The sequence below is a fragment of the Apteryx rowi genome, unplaced genomic scaffold (genome assembly GCF_003343035.1).
Source record: "Apteryx rowi isolate R43461 unplaced genomic scaffold, aptRow1 scaffold_22, whole genome shotgun sequence".
NCBI lineage: Eukaryota > Metazoa > Chordata > Aves > Apterygiformes > Apterygidae > Apteryx > Apteryx rowi.
In genome coordinates this window covers 378,604-395,710 of record NW_020448530.1, presented here as the reverse complement: position 1 = coordinate 395,710, position 17,107 = coordinate 378,604, and the positions used below count along the sequence as shown (strand labels likewise).

The following is a 17,107-nucleotide window of genomic DNA, read 5'->3' as shown; positions in this document are numbered from 1 at the left end:
TGATGGGATGACAGCTCTGGATTTCTAAGCCAGGTGGGTGTTTCATATCACAGAGAAGTGTCCTTTTGCCTCCTGGGGGACAGAGCAAGCGGAGCTGCCAGAGGCAGGGAAGTGACTGCATCCAGGCAACACACCTGAGTGCACAGAGACAACTGCTCTGGTGAGGGAAAGGAAGACTTTCTTGGCCAAAGGCTGGAGAAAAAAGGAGTGAAGACAAGAATGACTGCAAAATCCAGCGCTAAGAGGAGCAGAGTCATCAACTCAGGTAGTGAAGAGCTGAGAGCGGCCAGGTGCTTTTGTGGCTGGGCACACACCACAGAGGATGGGGTTTGCACAGGCCTTTGAGGATAAATATAACCCCCCCACGTACACAGACAGCCCTAGTGTGAAGGTACCATTCATTTTTTTGGCACTGAAATGCTGCAGAGCCCTTGGCAATAAGCAACAGCACAATTATACTCCAAATTACAGGTATCTCATCCTTCATTTCCTGCCATCCATCTGTAATCACTGAACTGGGGGCGAAGCTAGAGGCACCCAGGCTTCAGAGGTGGCCAATTACCTGTGCATCTCTAGCTGATGTTATAAACTGGGAAATCCAAGGGAAGAGGGCATGCTTAACACTTCTGTTCTGACCTAACTAAACTTGCTAAATTTCTGGTTTTGACCGAACATTAACTACAGCATTCTGGCTTCATCTGGGCGAGAGTCTAGGACACAGTCAGCTTGAGAGCACAAGGAAGAAAATCTTGTAATCCACTTTTGCCTTATCACAAGGCTGCAGAGTGCCAGCGGGTTGAATTGCTAGATGTAGTGTCATACCACAGTGCAACGACCCCTGAAGGACCCGACTCTGGCTTCATTTTACGGAACTGATTTCAAAGATTACAAGCTTAAATTTTTGAAGTTGTAAGTTACTGTAAAACAGAAAAATGCATTTATGCAAAAGTTCTAACAGTATAAAAATTTTCCCTTCTTCTTCCCCCTCTGTTAACACTTGAGATAATGTCCAAGCCTCCATAATCCACACCTCAGCTTTTGAGAGCTCAGATCTCCCCTTCTTCAGATAGTATCTTGCTTTGAAGTGGCATATATATCCATCTTTACATATCATGTATCTGAGACAGGAATGCAGGGCAAGTTAGAGAAATTGCCTTTCTGTCCTGTTCTGACTGCACAAGGCTGCCATCTGCAGCATGCACTGATGCAGGTTTTGAACAGAAGCAACTACTATATATTTTTTAATAAAAAAGTTTATTAAATCATTTAGACTTGAAAGAAGTCACAATAATTAATGCACCCAACAATTATAGCAAGTGCATTCTGTACACCACCAACCCAAATGGATTGATTCTGTATTTTATAAATAAAAATTAACATATTTACAAAGAGAAATAAAAGCATGGTATTAGGCAGTTAAATTAGCAGATTACAACAAATGCCTACCGGTTGATTTTTTTTAAAAGTACAAATCTACAAGATTACATAGGACACGTATGACTTCATTAGGTTTAAATTGTCAGAATCACAACATTTTCATACATATTTTTTTACTATGGCTCTTCCAACCATTGTCTATAAACCCTTTTTCATGGCAAAAAGTTCCTTTTCCTTTTCTACAGGTTTATCAGTATCAAATGCATTCCCTAAGATCTACTATAGTGCGGAAATACGAAACAATTTCCTCTAATGACTGACTATGGAGAGTGACTGTATGTACAGGTGTGGTACTTTTTTGCTTTAAAAATAGTGCAGATTTCCAGTTTACCCACCAGGGACAAAAATGGAGTCATAGTTTGTTTCAAAATCATCTTCATTTCACCAAAGAGCAAGTGATCTGGATATATACTCACTAGGCTTAGAGACTGTAATTTGCACTATAAAAATACAGTATTTTAATTCTATTTACATGTTACAGATCTCTCACTTACCCAGCAAGCTGACATTTACAAGCTTCAAAAAAAAACCAATAAACCCAAACAAAAGATAATGGAGCACAAAATTGGTAAGCACAGTAGCTGGACCCATCCACCTAGAAGAGTTAAGGTAAGAAAAATGGAATGTAAAAAGTGTAGTTACTGCCTTTCATTGGCTGTCAAAGTAAACCAAAATCTGTCCAACACATCTTATACATTAAACATGGAAAAAAAAGTTTAAGTAAACTATTTCCAAGTTAGACATTCTGCAACATAGGATCCTTCTGCTGAACAATCCCTTTAAAGCCTGTCGAGTGGAAGAAGTGATCCTGAGGATAATTATTTGCTTGGTTGTCTTGAATGCTTATTTCCTGATAAACTCATTGTCCGTGACCTCTGTCTAAGCACTGGTTTTGCTGGGAGTTCCAAGTCTTCAAATACAGGATTTTCTATGATTACTGCAGCCTCTGGTCTTTCAGTGGGACTTGGAGAGAGCATGTCCTTTACCATGGTGTACTAAAAGAAAAGATGACATGTGCTACATGAACCAATTGATAAATTCCTTCCTCTTTAATGTTCTGACTTTAACTGTTGCTGTATGAACAACTGGAAAATGTCCCCAGGTGCYTTCTTAGTAATTTGGGTATTAATGCTTTAGCACAATATTTAGAAGTGCATTAAACATTTGAAAACATATCACTGTGCATGCACTAAACTATCTTTATTATCAAGGACTACACTCTATTTGGCAGATCAAATCTGACCCAAAGTTCAATGGAGTTATAAAACCTTTACATTATTTGCAATCATAAGAATTTAAAAATCTTATATGAAATTTAACTTATGGGTAATTTTTAGCATCAGGTTTAAGCTGCCACATGCACTAGTTAGGAGTTTTCCTTGAAATATATAGACAGCTTGAAGATGTGTCTCAAACTTCATCACCAAAAGCACTTCTCAGAATATCTCTTGGAGTGAGAAACAGCGTGTCCTGCTACAGCAGAGCACAGCACATTCCCCCAGTTAGCTGCAGCTGTAAAGCAAGAAAGGCTGGTCTCTGAACTCCTGGGTTGAAACCACCATGAAAACCTGGAAGCATCTCAGCTTTTCCTCAGAGAGGTTTTATACATCACCTCCTCTTTATCTGAAATTGTATCACTTTAAAGATCTGACTAATACAAATAGTTTTCCACTTGCAAAATTCCATTCCTGGAGCTAGACCCCATAGAGCCAGTCTAGAACTCTCTGCACTTTGTGAATACGGACTTGTTGCAAGAAATCACATCAGGATTTAGGTGAAATGAATGACATCAAGTGACAAAGGAAAGCCAGATAATATTGTACAGTTTTTGCAGTTAAACTGTGTGACAAAAATAGCAGCATGCACAGAATCACAGAATGGTTGAGGTTGGAAGGGACCTCTGGAGATCATCTAGTCCAACCCCACATTACAACATTGTAATTTTGAAGCATAGTAAAATACCTGGACAGAGAAAYGCATCTTAAAAACAAGAAAGCTAAAACTTTTGCATTTTTACTTGCAAAACAATTGGAAAGCAAATCAGAAAAAAAGCTAGAATTATTAGCATCAGATATGCTTACCTCCTGTGCATACTTCTGAGTGAATAATGATGGAAACTTCAAATTTCTGACATCRCTTAAGGTCTGTAAAATATTAAGGAAAACACTTAACTCTTCCAAAATACCATTCTCTAACAGTATTATTTTATTATTTTTCAAAAACGTGCAAACTATGCAAACAAATCAGCCTGATGAAGGAAAGGCTTGTTTTTAATTATCGCTTTAGTGGTTCAAATCACAGCATACTTAAATGTACAAGTTGCTGTTTCCCTATGTATACAGTCTGCACTAGAAAACACGTTACAAGAGCATCTGATTCTGCAATTTTAAACTGTCCAGATACAAACTTGCACTTTTCCACTTTGGCTCAATAAGGTCAACAGAGCTGCACACCACCTGTAATCCCCAAGATCTTCTACACCAGTATTAAGACACCCAAAATGACTGGCTCTGTCTTAACAATGTAAGCACCAATCTTTATTTGATGTTTATGGACTGATGAGCAGATCCATCAGCAGTTTTGAAAGCAGTTCAAATGGCCTGTTTGTGAGTCCATGCAACTGCTCTCCGTTTGTCACTGTTCGTTTCATAACAAGGACATTGGCTCCATCTAGTGACAGTATTTCCCATGTTCAGCTACATAATTTGCAGCAGGCTACTTATAAATTTAAATTCTGTAATCTCCAGTAACCCATGACCCGCTTTGGCATGCTTTTAGCAGAGAAAGACAGTATTTAGCACTTTGCTTCCTTTAGGAAGTATCCCCTTTTGCAAAAAATTGAGCATAAAATATAAGAATTTTGAAGTTAAAACAAAGTCAATCCACTGTTACTCCACTGAGAGCGTAAACTGATCCTTGCAGTGATGGCTAACAGTCACACTTCTGAGCAAGATGAAATTGAGCTTTGTGTCAATAAACGGCTTCAAAATACCTGTTCTTTTTTACCAATTCAGTCCGCATTCGTATCTGTTTTCAAACATCTAATTTAAAAATAATCTGCACTGCCACAGACTAACCGCTAACAGCCTGAGACAGAGGCAGGCCTCTTGCATTTCTCCTCTGGGAATTTTTCCGCTCCTCGTCACAGACTCCTAGGATTTGCTGGGCTACCTGGTCAGGTGGAGCATTTTTCTTCCTTATGAAAGAAAAATTCTTGGGAGTTTGAGCTGAACACGATTTAGGATTCATTTTCCTGATTTCTTGCTTTGCTTCTATATTTAGGACAGAAATTGGAAGGGCAAAGCTCCTGTAGTCACTGCTGCATAACATCTTGATGATCAAGGAAAGCTCTTCATGGGGTATGCGTCCCAGTAAAATTATTTTTATTCAGAGAAATTTAAACTGGCTTCAACACAAGGGGTTCAAGTTAAGCAACTGTCAATCCTTCTCCAGAATATGCTCCTTTGTGTCATAAAAAGCTAAAAGGTTTTCAGCAGCAGAATGCAACACTAGCAGAGGTGAAGCACTTTGTCAGGCTGATTTCATGGTTTTGTTCAAGCTGCTTTTACATCTCTGCTAAAAACAATCTGTCCTCACATGAGAATTTAAACGCACCAAACATATCTTAGCGACAAATACAAGTTACAACAATTCTCTCTTCTTTCATGCATAGGTCACTGATCACGATGTACAAGAAGAAAAATTGGCTATAGCCCTTGTTCTTCTGTATGAACTTGTTCCTGATGGGAAAGATGGATCTCACATGTATTTTAATAGCAGGGAAGAATAATAATGCACCATCAAACCTCCCAAATTCACAGCTGATGCAATGAGAGGTCATTTTGTTACTGGAAAGATGGTACTTTAGGATGAGCAAGACTCACAGCCAAGACTCACTACAGGAAAAGCAACAGCAACTTCCACTAAGTGTTCTGAGTGACAAAGCACTGGAGATGCAAAAGGAGGAAGGAATGGCAAAAATGCGCAGCATGGGTCCAACTCTTGAATGAAAAACAAACTGATAGGCTTGAAGTCATAAGTGTATTTGTTGCTTGAGATCTTGGATATCRTATTTCAATAGTTTCTCTTACTTGGCTTGACAACAGAGGAAATTTGTAAAGAAGTTAGGGTCTCAATTCGATTGCACACATTAGCAAGACTGCAATTCATTCCYGTGATTCAGGAGGTCTGTGCAAAGCTGATAAAGAAGCTGTGCTTCTAATTTCAAAACTAAAGCCAAGAAGAACCTCTTGCAAATGCTCTACCAAGCGAATAGGTATTTTAAACAAATGATCAAACTGCAGATAATCCTTGGTGCAGTACCATACCTACCCTGACCCTCTCCATCTGCGTGCTGAAAGGGTAAAGCAGCTCAAAGAGAATCAGTCCCAAAGAAAAGATATCCACTTTGTGCGAATAGGTGTTCCCATAGATCTGAAAAGCCAAAATTAGGGTTAGGTCAATCAAACTCCTTACTATAAGGAATGRCACACAATGTAATCAAACCCCATTCGGTCAGCCCACGGAAGTGATTAGTTCTGTGCAGAGCTGAAAACTACAGGGCAGGTGCTCTATCAGCCTCTGGGCACAAACTTCCCCAAGGGAGCACGAACCAGTTAAGTTCCTGATCATCAGCTCCCCTCTGCAGGTCCAACTGCAAGGTAAAATGCTTCAGCTTAAATCTCTTGTACCACAGTGCATCCTTTCTTATTTAACTTGAATTCATTCTTAATGTTATGAGAAAAATAACCTTATAGCAAGATTAATTAATTAATGCATCTAAGTAGAAATCATTAGCCAAACACCTTTTGCTTTGATAAATATATATATTAATTTTGGAATTCAATTTAGGTCAAAACTTTACCTTGATGGTTACAATAAAAGAATTTAAGTAACCTGATTGCAACAAGTTACTATGTAGAAGGAGTGCCTGATGTTTGAGCTCTTGGGAATTCACATGTCTTCTGTGCCCTGCTAGAACAGAGAACACTAACCTGCTCGGGGCTCATGTAGAGTTTCGTCCCGACTTGTCCTGTGTGTCTGGCATAAGCTGGCATCGGCGTAAGTACTGATTCCTCCTCCTCGTCTTGGTCCATAGCAGTTACCAGTCCAAAATCCCCAACCTTTACTATGTCATCCATTGTGAAAAATATATTGGAAGGCTGAAAAAACAAGCAGGTGGAAAGAAAAAAAAAACTGTATGTGACAAACAAGTCTCTGTGTCTCAGTAGATACAGCACTTTGTTCTAATTCAGATAAGCCATGCTGTCAAGGCTAAAAATTGCTAATTAAAGATCAGATTAGCAGGACGGRCTAAGAACCCCTGCTATTCAGGAAAAGAGAATTATTCCGCATTAAGTAGTCTCCCTTCTTGAATCCCAGACTGCCCATTCTCTTGCCTTCCAGAAGAGGTTTACTAACACTACAGAAGTCTGCTAAGGAACATATGCAAAAGTAAACAGCTGTGGGAAATAGCAGCACAGAGAAGTTACCCAACTCTCCATCAGACATATGACAAATTCACATCCGATGCGGAGTTCTGACTCTTAGTCCTTTATGCTGATCTCTGAGTGCTAAAAGCATCCACAAAATTTTTAACTGGCACAAAGCCCATCATCTTAAACTATAGCTATACTGAAGTCTGGGAACAAGGTCTGCTTTTCGATACAAAAGTACAAAGCACTGCTTAAGTTTAACTGTGGGAGCAACTGGCTACCCAACAGAAATGAAAGTTTATTAATTTTGCAATTCACAAGAGCAGCAGCAGTGACGCTCTGGCTTAACTCTGCTTTAGCTTAACTCTGCTGTAGCTTGCTTGCCAGCTACCACCGTCTTCACTTTAAACTGTTGATAACGGAGACTGAAGCTGAAGGAAGCTCATAAAGAAGTGTTCAGGGGTGCCCCCTTGCTCGTGGTGGGCATCCATTCGCTTCTCACRGAGACGTGCGTGTTGCATGCTGGCTGACAGAATACCACGTGCGAAAAGGAATGATTATTTCTCTGAACCATGACTGCTCCGCTTCTGTTACAAATAAAGATGCAGGCACAGTTCTGGSGGAAGGACAGACTGCTCCCGCAGGAGAGGAGCAGCAGGATTACGTGCGGGGAAAGGGCAGAGGTGCAGAAAAGACGCAGCCAGTGTGGGGCAAGCGAACTCCTCTCGAGCTCCTGGACATTCAAGGCTGGGAGAACATGATACATGCTTTGTTGACATAAACCCTGCAACAGGAGAAGGCGGATACAGGGCAATATTTCTGCACAAGATTAAAGGACTACAAGGCTGACCTCTTCCAAAGTCCATCCAATTTTCCCGGTTAAAGACAAACCTGCTCTGTGTGAGAAACAAGACAGAAAAAAGGCTTGTTCTTTAAGCAAGTAAAATGCCCAGACAGCTCTGAGATAAGCACTGTAGAAACAGTGAGATACAACTCGCTGGCTCTCAGCACCCACATCCTGTCTCTAAAGCACAGGCCTTCTGCACCAGCTCTTATCTCCTACAATATTTTCCTGTAATGAATGTCATAGCATTTGGAGTCACAGCTCATCTAGCGCACAAAAGCTGCTACCCTGTAAACCCACAGCAGCTTCAGGTTATCTCTGAAGCATTTATATGGCACCCACCCTCCRACGGCATGCACACTCTTCCTGGAGCATTTATCAAAATCTTTTAATGCAGAATTGTTAATGCTCAAGACACAAACTTCTCCATGAGGGATTTAGAGGCTACAGCCTTCATCTTCATTCCCCTCCTCCTCCAGCAAACACAAATCGAGAAGATGCATCTTGCTTCTCAGAGAAAACAAACTCGTCCAGACCTTAACAGAAAGTTTTATTTCACTTACTTGTCTGGCTGAAAACAGAACAGAGATTGTCTCTGACCGGCCTAGCCCAGCCTATAGTGTTGACAGATTAAGGAGAGTGGAGCTCCCCACTCTTGCAAACCCCCAGCAAAAAACAGCCAGCAAGAACACACTCTGAAATAGTAAGACTAAGGTAGATGCACGCAATTGTGATTTAAATCAGAAGAATACAACCAATTTCTAGTTTAGTTATCTTGCCTTGTGCACAAAGAAATTTCAGATTCTTCAATCAGAGTAAAAATTCCCAGTTTTTCACATAAATGAAGGATGTAATCACACATCTGGAAGATGACTGTTCAATTCAATTAATGCTGCAAAACGTAACTAAGACTGGTTTTTTGATCCTTTGATATCTCATTTGATAGGACCCATCATTTCTTTTGAGCTGTCAAAGCACGGCTGACAGCTTATCCTGGGAATAACAGCCAATCCACTTGATAGACATAATTGTTTCGCTCTCCTTCAAAGAATTAGAAGTGCGACCTATTCACTTGCTTACCTGCTTGCCTAAATTCCTACCACCCTGTCATTAAGGTCTCTCTGATTAGTGTGAGCCTAATGAATATTTCTCAATGTGCACTGTTAATTTAATAATCTGTTTTAAAAGATCTTTGAACCTCTCAATATGTACACATGCAAATCTATTTTCAAATAGGTCCAACCAGTTCTCACTAGTGCCAATGGGAACAAGAAGTGCTACAGCAGAGCTAGCTAGCTGTTAGCAGAGGAAAACCAGATTTGCAGATCACTCGCTTATTAGTGCTGACACACAAAATTAGATGAGATCTTTTCCAAGGAGCTTCTGAAAACAGAAAAAATTAAATCCACTAGCTGTTATTTTGACCAAATTAACAAATAATAGACAAATAAACCTCCAGGATCCAAGAATAATGTCTATACATGCACAGGAAGTTTTCTGAAGGCTGGAAGTTGTTCATTCAGGGAGATCCTTTCCAAGTCGTTTATACCAAGTAAACAAAAAAACCTCTTGTTCATCTTCCTGCCAACACTGAACTTTTAAGATGTTCCAACAAAACTCTACATAACTGCTGATTGACACCAACATAGCTTTAAGCCAAGATCTACAAAGCTTTGCCGAACAGTGATCCCAGCGAAGACTCTGCAGAGAGTTACAAGTGACTGCATTGTTAAGAAATGTCATTAATTAACATGTCTAGCAACATATTAATATATGGATTAAATTACTTGTCTGGTAGGTTTCTCAAGCACTAAAAATATTCAGAGAGCTGGTTCAAAATAAATGCTTAATGCTGATGAGAAAAAAAAGTACTTGGATATGTCATAAGTTTTTCTAACTTTGGCATATTCTTTTAGTGTTATTGAACTCAAACTCATTTCCCTTTTAACAGACATGTCTGAGATGGTATTTTTATCTTTTGTTTCTACTGATACCAAATGATTACCATCTGAGGAGCTCCAACAACAGTTGTTATCATTTCAGTATTTACTCCACTGAGGTAGGTATTAATGCCTCCCCAAAAAAGCAAACAGAAACAGGAACTGCCTCTCCACCGTTTGGTAAAAGTAAAGGACTCCAATTCTCAGAGATTGTTATCATAAGACTAACTTAATCGTGACTCTATCTAAATTTTGATACTTGGCAACAATGACACTTCCCGTGCTAAGTTTCAGCAAGATTAGGCACTACAATAGGATCGGAAGCAAACGCAAGAGGTACAAAAGGTACAAAACCAGTAAGTTAGTTACTCCTATTTCAGTTATCTCAAATGCCAGAGCTAAAAAACAAACAACTTTCCCATGCTGTACAGCACTCATTACCAGTCTTAACACGCTGCATGTTATCACACATTACAAAGATTATGCATCCTTCAGAGCAGCTGCATTATGATAGTCGGCACTGACTCAGGAATTCAGCTGTGGAACAGTTTACGTTTCAATCCTAGAGTACTAATACTTTACTTTTAACTTCTGTAAGCATGACTAACACTGCTGCTCTTACGCAGTATTACTGTAGAAAGAAGAAGGAGAAAAATAACAGAATTATCTGGTTCACACCAAACAGCAGAAGAGGTTTCATGCTAGAAGCTTTCTTTGCCATACAGCTYAGCAATGAACAAATCTGTAAAAGTATAAACCAGAATTAAAAATGCCATAACAAATGCAGAGGATCTGTGCCAGGTACAAGTAGTCTTGCTGCAGAAAGACTTTAATTGTAATAATAAATGATTAATGTTTATTTCCTGGAGCACTGCACTTCCAAATTATTGTAAAAACATTAAGTTAGCTTTTGTAACACCCATCCTGAGGTAACTGATACTGTCATCTATCTTAGCAGGGTTTGTCTCCAATGCTGTACTACCCCCAAATATATATATATATATATATATATATAAAAAGTTACCTGTAACCACATACTCATGATCTGTCAGTTTAAAGCAGAACCTAAAATTGAGCTGAGGGACAGTCAAATGTGCAATTGCTGACACTCAAGTTAGTAACGCAGTAGAGGGCCAGCTACTCTCTGCTGCCATTTGAATCAGTCCACACGCTTCAGGAACTTTACAGCACCGGAGACTTGTGTGTGACAGTTTGGGTACAGATAATTCAAGTTACCATAGCTCCAAAGATAATCTCACAGCAGCAAACCAGAAAATATTTGTCAAAAGGACACAGCTAATGATTACAGTTACAACTAGAATTTGGAAAGTTCAGGCATTCAGTGGTGATCATGCCAAGAGAGAGAAGAACATTTCCTACAATACGCGATCAATACAAACCTTGAGATCCCTGTGCATTAATCCTTTGCCATGCAGAAAGTCAACCGCTTCAGCTATCTGCAGAAATATCTGCAGACACTCTGTCCTTTCCCTCTCCTCTATCATACATCTTCTGCTCATCCAGTCTTTAAGGTTCTCTTTCCTGCAGAGTTGCATCTGGATGTAAAGATACACTTTTGGAGAGGTGGGTTTGACTTTTTCTGCAGTATTTTTAGAAAGGTCCAGGCTTAAGCTTGTTGGCCTTGGTGGAGAAATTGAGAGAGGGCTTCCTGAAGCAGATTTCCTGTTATCTGACTCTTTCGTACTTGTTGGCTGATCCTCAGAAACACTTTCATCATGTGAAACATCAATTTTATCTTCCTTACTGGAAGCATTTCCGCACCCAGAATCCTCAAACACAATTGAAGAAGAGGTCCCTTCCCTCAGGTGTACAACAGGAATAGCTGGAGGGCAAATTTCAAAGGAGTGACCCAACTTGGTATTGTTGATAGTACTGTCTTCCACTTCACAGCCCGTAAGAACACTGTTCTGAAGGTTTAATATTGGGTCTTCTGACTGGTGCAAGTCCCTGTTGTCCGTGGCAGAAAATTCCAGAGGAGAAAATTGGCTTCCTGATGAATCAGACTGGCCACAGGGTATCCCCACGGAGAAAGACCTTACCCTCTCTGAGGAAGTGGCAATAACTTCAATGTGTTCTTTTGTAGAGAATGGCTCTGTTCTAATCTTAAATGATGGAACGTCCATTGGACTGGGAGAACTGAGTGGCCAATCAGTGCTAAAAAAAGAAAAGAAAAAAAGCAGAAATCAATACTACAGAACTTCATCCCATCATAAATGAGTTTTCAGAAGACTAGGTTTTAACAGCTGCTTCCTTTGAGAACAGAAAGTATCCTATCACAATAGCAAATAACTCTTGAGTGTGAGAATCACTAATAACCAGGATTCGGCATCCATTTTTCTGAGTGARGATTATGTTTTCTCATTGAGATAAATGTGTTGTGCTAAGTATCTCATGAATGATAAAGGAAAATTTAGCAAGCTCTACTGCCTGCCTCCCTATGTGCAATCAGGCTTATCTTCAGCTCAAAAAAATTCACTTCTTTAGAACATTTATTGTAGTGTTGGAAAAGTTAGAGCTGTGAAATGTTAATTTGGTGCCTGAAATATAAAGGTCAATGTATTCTAAAAATTCTTAGGCATTTTAAGATGTTATTATGAGACCACTAAATAGTCTCAAATTAGGCTTCATTCCTTCCTTGACACCTTTAACTGCTGCTAACATATATTCACTTTTTCCTTACTTTTAACACCCTCTTAATCTTCTCCTTTACCCAGTTTTCCATTTTCCAAGCTTTATAAATCACCAACCTAAACCAAGACAACAAACAGGAGGAGGACAGCAGTAACAAGGAACAAAGACGACAGAAATACCAAATCTCAGCAACAAACAATGCCCCAATCTTCTACCCACACAAAGATTCAAACAGAAAAGTTAAATGAAGACCTTAACAGGTCCTTAATAATCAATTCTCTCTTTCCTGACTGGTCTCTCCACCTTCCTGGATAGTCTACCAGTTCTCTCATTCTGTTGATGAGTAACTTCACATTCAATTATTAAAAATATTTCATCTTGTCATAAATGAGTTGTTACCTTTCATCTTTTAACCACTGTTCATCCATCTTTTCCTGCCATCTCTCAGGTGGAGCTTCCAGCCATGCATTGAAATACCGAACAATACCTGGGTGTTCAAGTTTAGCTAATGCCTTAACTTCCCGCATCACCTTTTCACGAGCCAGCTCCCTAGGGTTTTGGGTGAGGAGGAGGAAAATAAAAAGACAAGGTCACATAAAGCAACAACACAGCACAGAAACTTCTGCAAAGGAATTTAACCAAAGCTAGCCCAGTATAAACCAGGCTAGTAGTATTGCTCTTCACACCAAGAGCCAGATCTGCCTTAAATTCCCCAGAATAACTCCTTCAGGTTAGAAGTGTGGGGGAGCAGTATATGCTCATAATGGCTAATTATTTATTCATCTCTTTTCAAATAATTACGGGCAGCAAAACTTAGAAGAAAAACTTCATCTTGCTCTCAGCTGTTTACAAGGATAGGAAAAAGGTCCGCTAAATGGCAATATTCTACAGGGATGTAGAAGACACTGACACAAAAGAAGACAGACCATTATACCTTAGTATCTTCTTTAATTGGCAGAACTTTAGGAGACTGCATAAAGACTATCTCCATTCTACAGATAGGAAAACAGGTAGCCTGATATCTTACAAGAATCTCTCTCTTCATGAGACCATAACTGGATCAAATGAAGTCAAAACAGTTTTATTTAATGGATTTTAATGTTATAGGCTTGGAAAAGAAAAATTCAGGCTACCTTAGTTTTCTGAACAAAACCTTTATCTTAAATAATCAAGCTTATTTAACACATTTAAAAAATAGTAATTCTAGATTTCATAGCTTTACCCCCTCCCTCTACTGGCCTGCCTTTTGCTGTTCTAACTCGAGATTTCCAGAAGCAGTGTCTCCCATCTCCCACTAAAAGGAAGTGCTGCAAGCTCTGTGTAGGGTAATTCAGCAGCATGGCTTGACCACCTATGACTGAAAGAAAAGGTAAGGGTTGTGGGACCAGAAATGAAACAAATGGACAAATGGAGTCAGAAAAGCTGAAGAGGGAGGGAGAAAAGAAAGAAAGGGTGGAGTAGGAGAGGTAAGGAGAGGAAGGAGAGAAGCAAATTAACAGTGCTACAAATCACTGGTCCTGTTATCAAAGGCTTTATTCATCTAGGCAATCAAAGGAGATCCCATGTAGCCATAGCATCCTCTCAAGGGTCCTGCTATGTAAGTATTTTAGCCAAGCAGGTCACCCTTCTGCTGTGATTACATATGCCAAATTCTCAATGCCAAAACTCAGTCAGCCCCCCAGTAGAAAGTATGTTATTCATCCTAATGTAATAATATCTGGAAATTAATTCAGGAACAGATGGTTCAGCGTAGGATAGGATTCCACAACTCATTACTTATTCTGTATCTCAAACTCATTCATTACCTGTTAGGTAAACGGATCCTTTTGATAGCATAGTTGCAGTCATCTACTTTATTTTTGGCTTCAAAAACAACTCCAAAACCTCCGCGGCCCAGGCACTGAATTGGTTCAAAATCTGTCAGATATCTGGAGGAAGAGGGGTGTGAGAAAGGAACAGAAGAAGGGTGGGAGGATAGTGAAGAAAAATGCATTAGTAAGGATACTCATAAGTGATTTTATTTTTCTAAGGGTGAAATATTTCTYTACAGGCAAAACATGCTGAATGACTTCAAGCATTTCTCTTGTCTTTTTCCTGTGCTCACCCACTGATGTAATCAGATGGTTAGTTGTTTATGAAATGGACAGTTGTTGATTACGCGTTTATGCGGTGTCTATCACATTCCCAGAAAGACTCCTTACAGTTGCACATGATAAATTGAAGAAGCTTTTAAGAATATTAGGTTGTGTGCTTACTGTCAAGATCAGAGGTATTTAGCCTAAGTTCCTATCCTCATACTAGATGGTGACAGCCAAGTATCTAAATCACAATTTGCCTTTAAAAAAATTGCCCCCCTTAAGTATTTTTGCTACTAGTTCTTCTAAAGCGTCTTTTTTGAAACATCACTGTTTTTATATCTCATAATCCTTCTTATTCTTCCTCATTTTAATTTCTCCAGTTCATAGCTTCAGCAAGTTGCAAGGATACAGCTCACGGTCACATTTTCTCCAAAGTACCAGTGACATATGCCTATAAACTCTTCTGTCTTAACCAATCTCCTTCAAAATAGTAGCAAAGGTTTGTTTCAAATATACTCTGCTCAGCTTGCTCACAAAATATCAGATGCTTCCATCTCCAATTCCTTAAACTGCAAACACAGAACCAGAGGGCAAACACTGACTGAGGACCCCAAGGGCCAATTTTCCATTTCACATATCAGTGAGAAATACAAGAACAACATTCCCAAACACAGGTATCCTGTAGCCTCTCAGTGATTGCTCAGACTAATCATAATTGCAATCTCCCACCGATAACACGGCAATAGGGTTCTGTGTTGCAGTTGACAATTATCCTATGGAGCCTGAGAACRAGGGTAGGTAAGAATCAGCGAGTACAAACGCCTTTCTCCAGATAACGTTAGTTCTCACACTGACTAAAACCTTTTACGAGTTTTGTTGAATTGTGGTTACTTGAGCTCACCTTGACACGTATCCGGAGTTCTTGACATCACTCCAGCTGGTCTCCTTAACATCTCCACAAGTGGGCTCATATTTACTATCAGTCTGACACTGTGTTTCAGATTCCTTCCGCAGCTAACAAGGGTTACACCAAAACAAGAACAAAAAAACCCAAGTCCTTAATATCTGAGATCTATTTGTACCCTTGGACACAGCATTAAATCATTTCTGTGTAAATATTTCCAAAGACTTCAGATATGGTTGAAGCAATTTATTTGCTTGCTGAAGCAGTTAAGCAACTTGTACACAGCAGCTGACAGCCTTAACAAATAGATTAAATAATAAATTTAGGCTTTTGATTATGCTATCTCATTAGTTATTAACTTATTACCATTACTCACTGAAAACCAAAAGGAAAGCCTAGAATAATACTTTTTGTGTTTAGGACTGAGAAAGAGTACTTACTCTGCTGTGYGGATGGGGATGGAAAAGTTTGCGTACAATAAAAGTTGTGGCCACAATGCAGAATATAATAGTGCCAACTATTTCTTTCCACCAGTGAAGCAGAAGAACAGGATCTTTTTTGCGAATATTCTTGTAGTTCATATCCTCAAAAAACCTGACAGTGATCTGGGTGCTACGTTTATTTCTTTCTCTCTTGTAGTAAGGTAAATAATAACCGTTATCTGTGCATAAAAGACACAAAGCGGGGATAGATTTACTTGTGGGTAACTACCAAGCAATTCTGTCTTCTCATTAATAGGTTTTCTCAACAGACACACCGTCTTCTTGTTTGCATGTCCTATGATTTTAAATGACCTATAGCCGAGTTCAGTTATTCAAAGTYGTGGACTCTATGCCAAGCTAGGGCTCCAGTCAAAGTTTACTGCCACAGAAGGCCTGACCACTGAAAGACTTCAGTGCAGGAAGTCTTCAACATAGAAAATTTATACAGCAAGGCTGAGCCTCTAGCAATGTTAGCAAATTCTGAAAAAAAAAAAAGCAAACATTTTTCATTGTGTACAGCTATTACTGGTAACGGCAGTACATACAAAACTTCTGCAGTGGCAACTTCTGGCAGTCCGAAGTGGTCTGTGTAGCACTAATAGTACATACAACACCATTTGGAAATCCTAGTTTGGGCAATAATTTCCTGGTTCATTAAGTGTTAAAAAGGATGTATTTTTAAGATCAAACACATGGGCATTTATTGAATTTCACAGATAACACATGGGTAAACATGGTTATTTGAAACACTTCAGACTTCAGGACTTCCACTTACCGTATGGATACTGCAGAACTGAAAGTGCTCCGTTACTGTACTCTTCATGAGAATACTTGTCATTGCTGAGACACTTATCAAATTCATCAGAGCCCACCAACACTGGAGTCCTGGAAGGAGAATCTAAGCATAGAAAGGAAACTTAATTTTCTGAGCTAAGCTGTTATAAAAATTCCACACTTTCACACATTCTGTTCTTGTACGAATTCTATGAGAATTCCAGTTGCATAATTTCAGAAAACGTAAGATTGTTGAACCAAACTATGAATCAAAATTCATGCAAAGAGACATTAAAAAGGGTATTTTAAGATAACTATCACTTAATAAATCCCCCCACCCCCCCAGMCAAAATACTCTTTTTTTGGACAAGTCCATTAACTGATATTCACATCACTGCAAACATTTCATCCTTTTTGGAGAAAGATTTGATTTAGAAGATGAGCATGTCATCATTAAATAAAATACTGTCAAATTCATAGTAAAAGAAAGCGAGTCATTTAGACATTAAACATTTAATTAAAAAAATAAATAATTAATAAAGCACAGAGATTGTTCCTGAA

General features: G+C 39.1%; 1 protein-coding gene across 1 annotated transcript in view; it reads right to left on the bottom strand.

Moving 5' to 3' along the window:
• Positions 1-1,235: 1,235 nt before the first annotated feature.
• The window catches only part of EIF2AK3 (eukaryotic translation initiation factor 2 alpha kinase 3), a 38,986-nt gene continuing 23,114 nt past the window's right edge, over positions 1,236-17,107 (bottom strand). Inside the window, exons 7-16 of the mRNA XM_026064673.1 lie at positions 16,548-16,670; positions 15,731-15,951; positions 15,288-15,400; positions 14,114-14,236; positions 12,708-12,857; positions 11,057-11,831; positions 6,432-6,599; positions 5,770-5,871; positions 3,519-3,581; positions 1,236-2,432 (exon numbers count right to left, since the gene is read on the bottom strand). Of these exons, the coding sequence (XP_025920458.1) occupies positions 2,256-2,432; positions 3,519-3,581; positions 5,770-5,871; positions 6,432-6,599; positions 11,057-11,831; positions 12,708-12,857; positions 14,114-14,236; positions 15,288-15,400; positions 15,731-15,951; positions 16,548-16,670 (2,015 nt within the window). The 3' untranslated portion in view covers positions 1,236-2,255. The remainder of the gene's footprint in view (positions 2,433-3,518; positions 3,582-5,769; positions 5,872-6,431; positions 6,600-11,056; positions 11,832-12,707; positions 12,858-14,113; positions 14,237-15,287; positions 15,401-15,730; positions 15,952-16,547; positions 16,671-17,107) is intronic.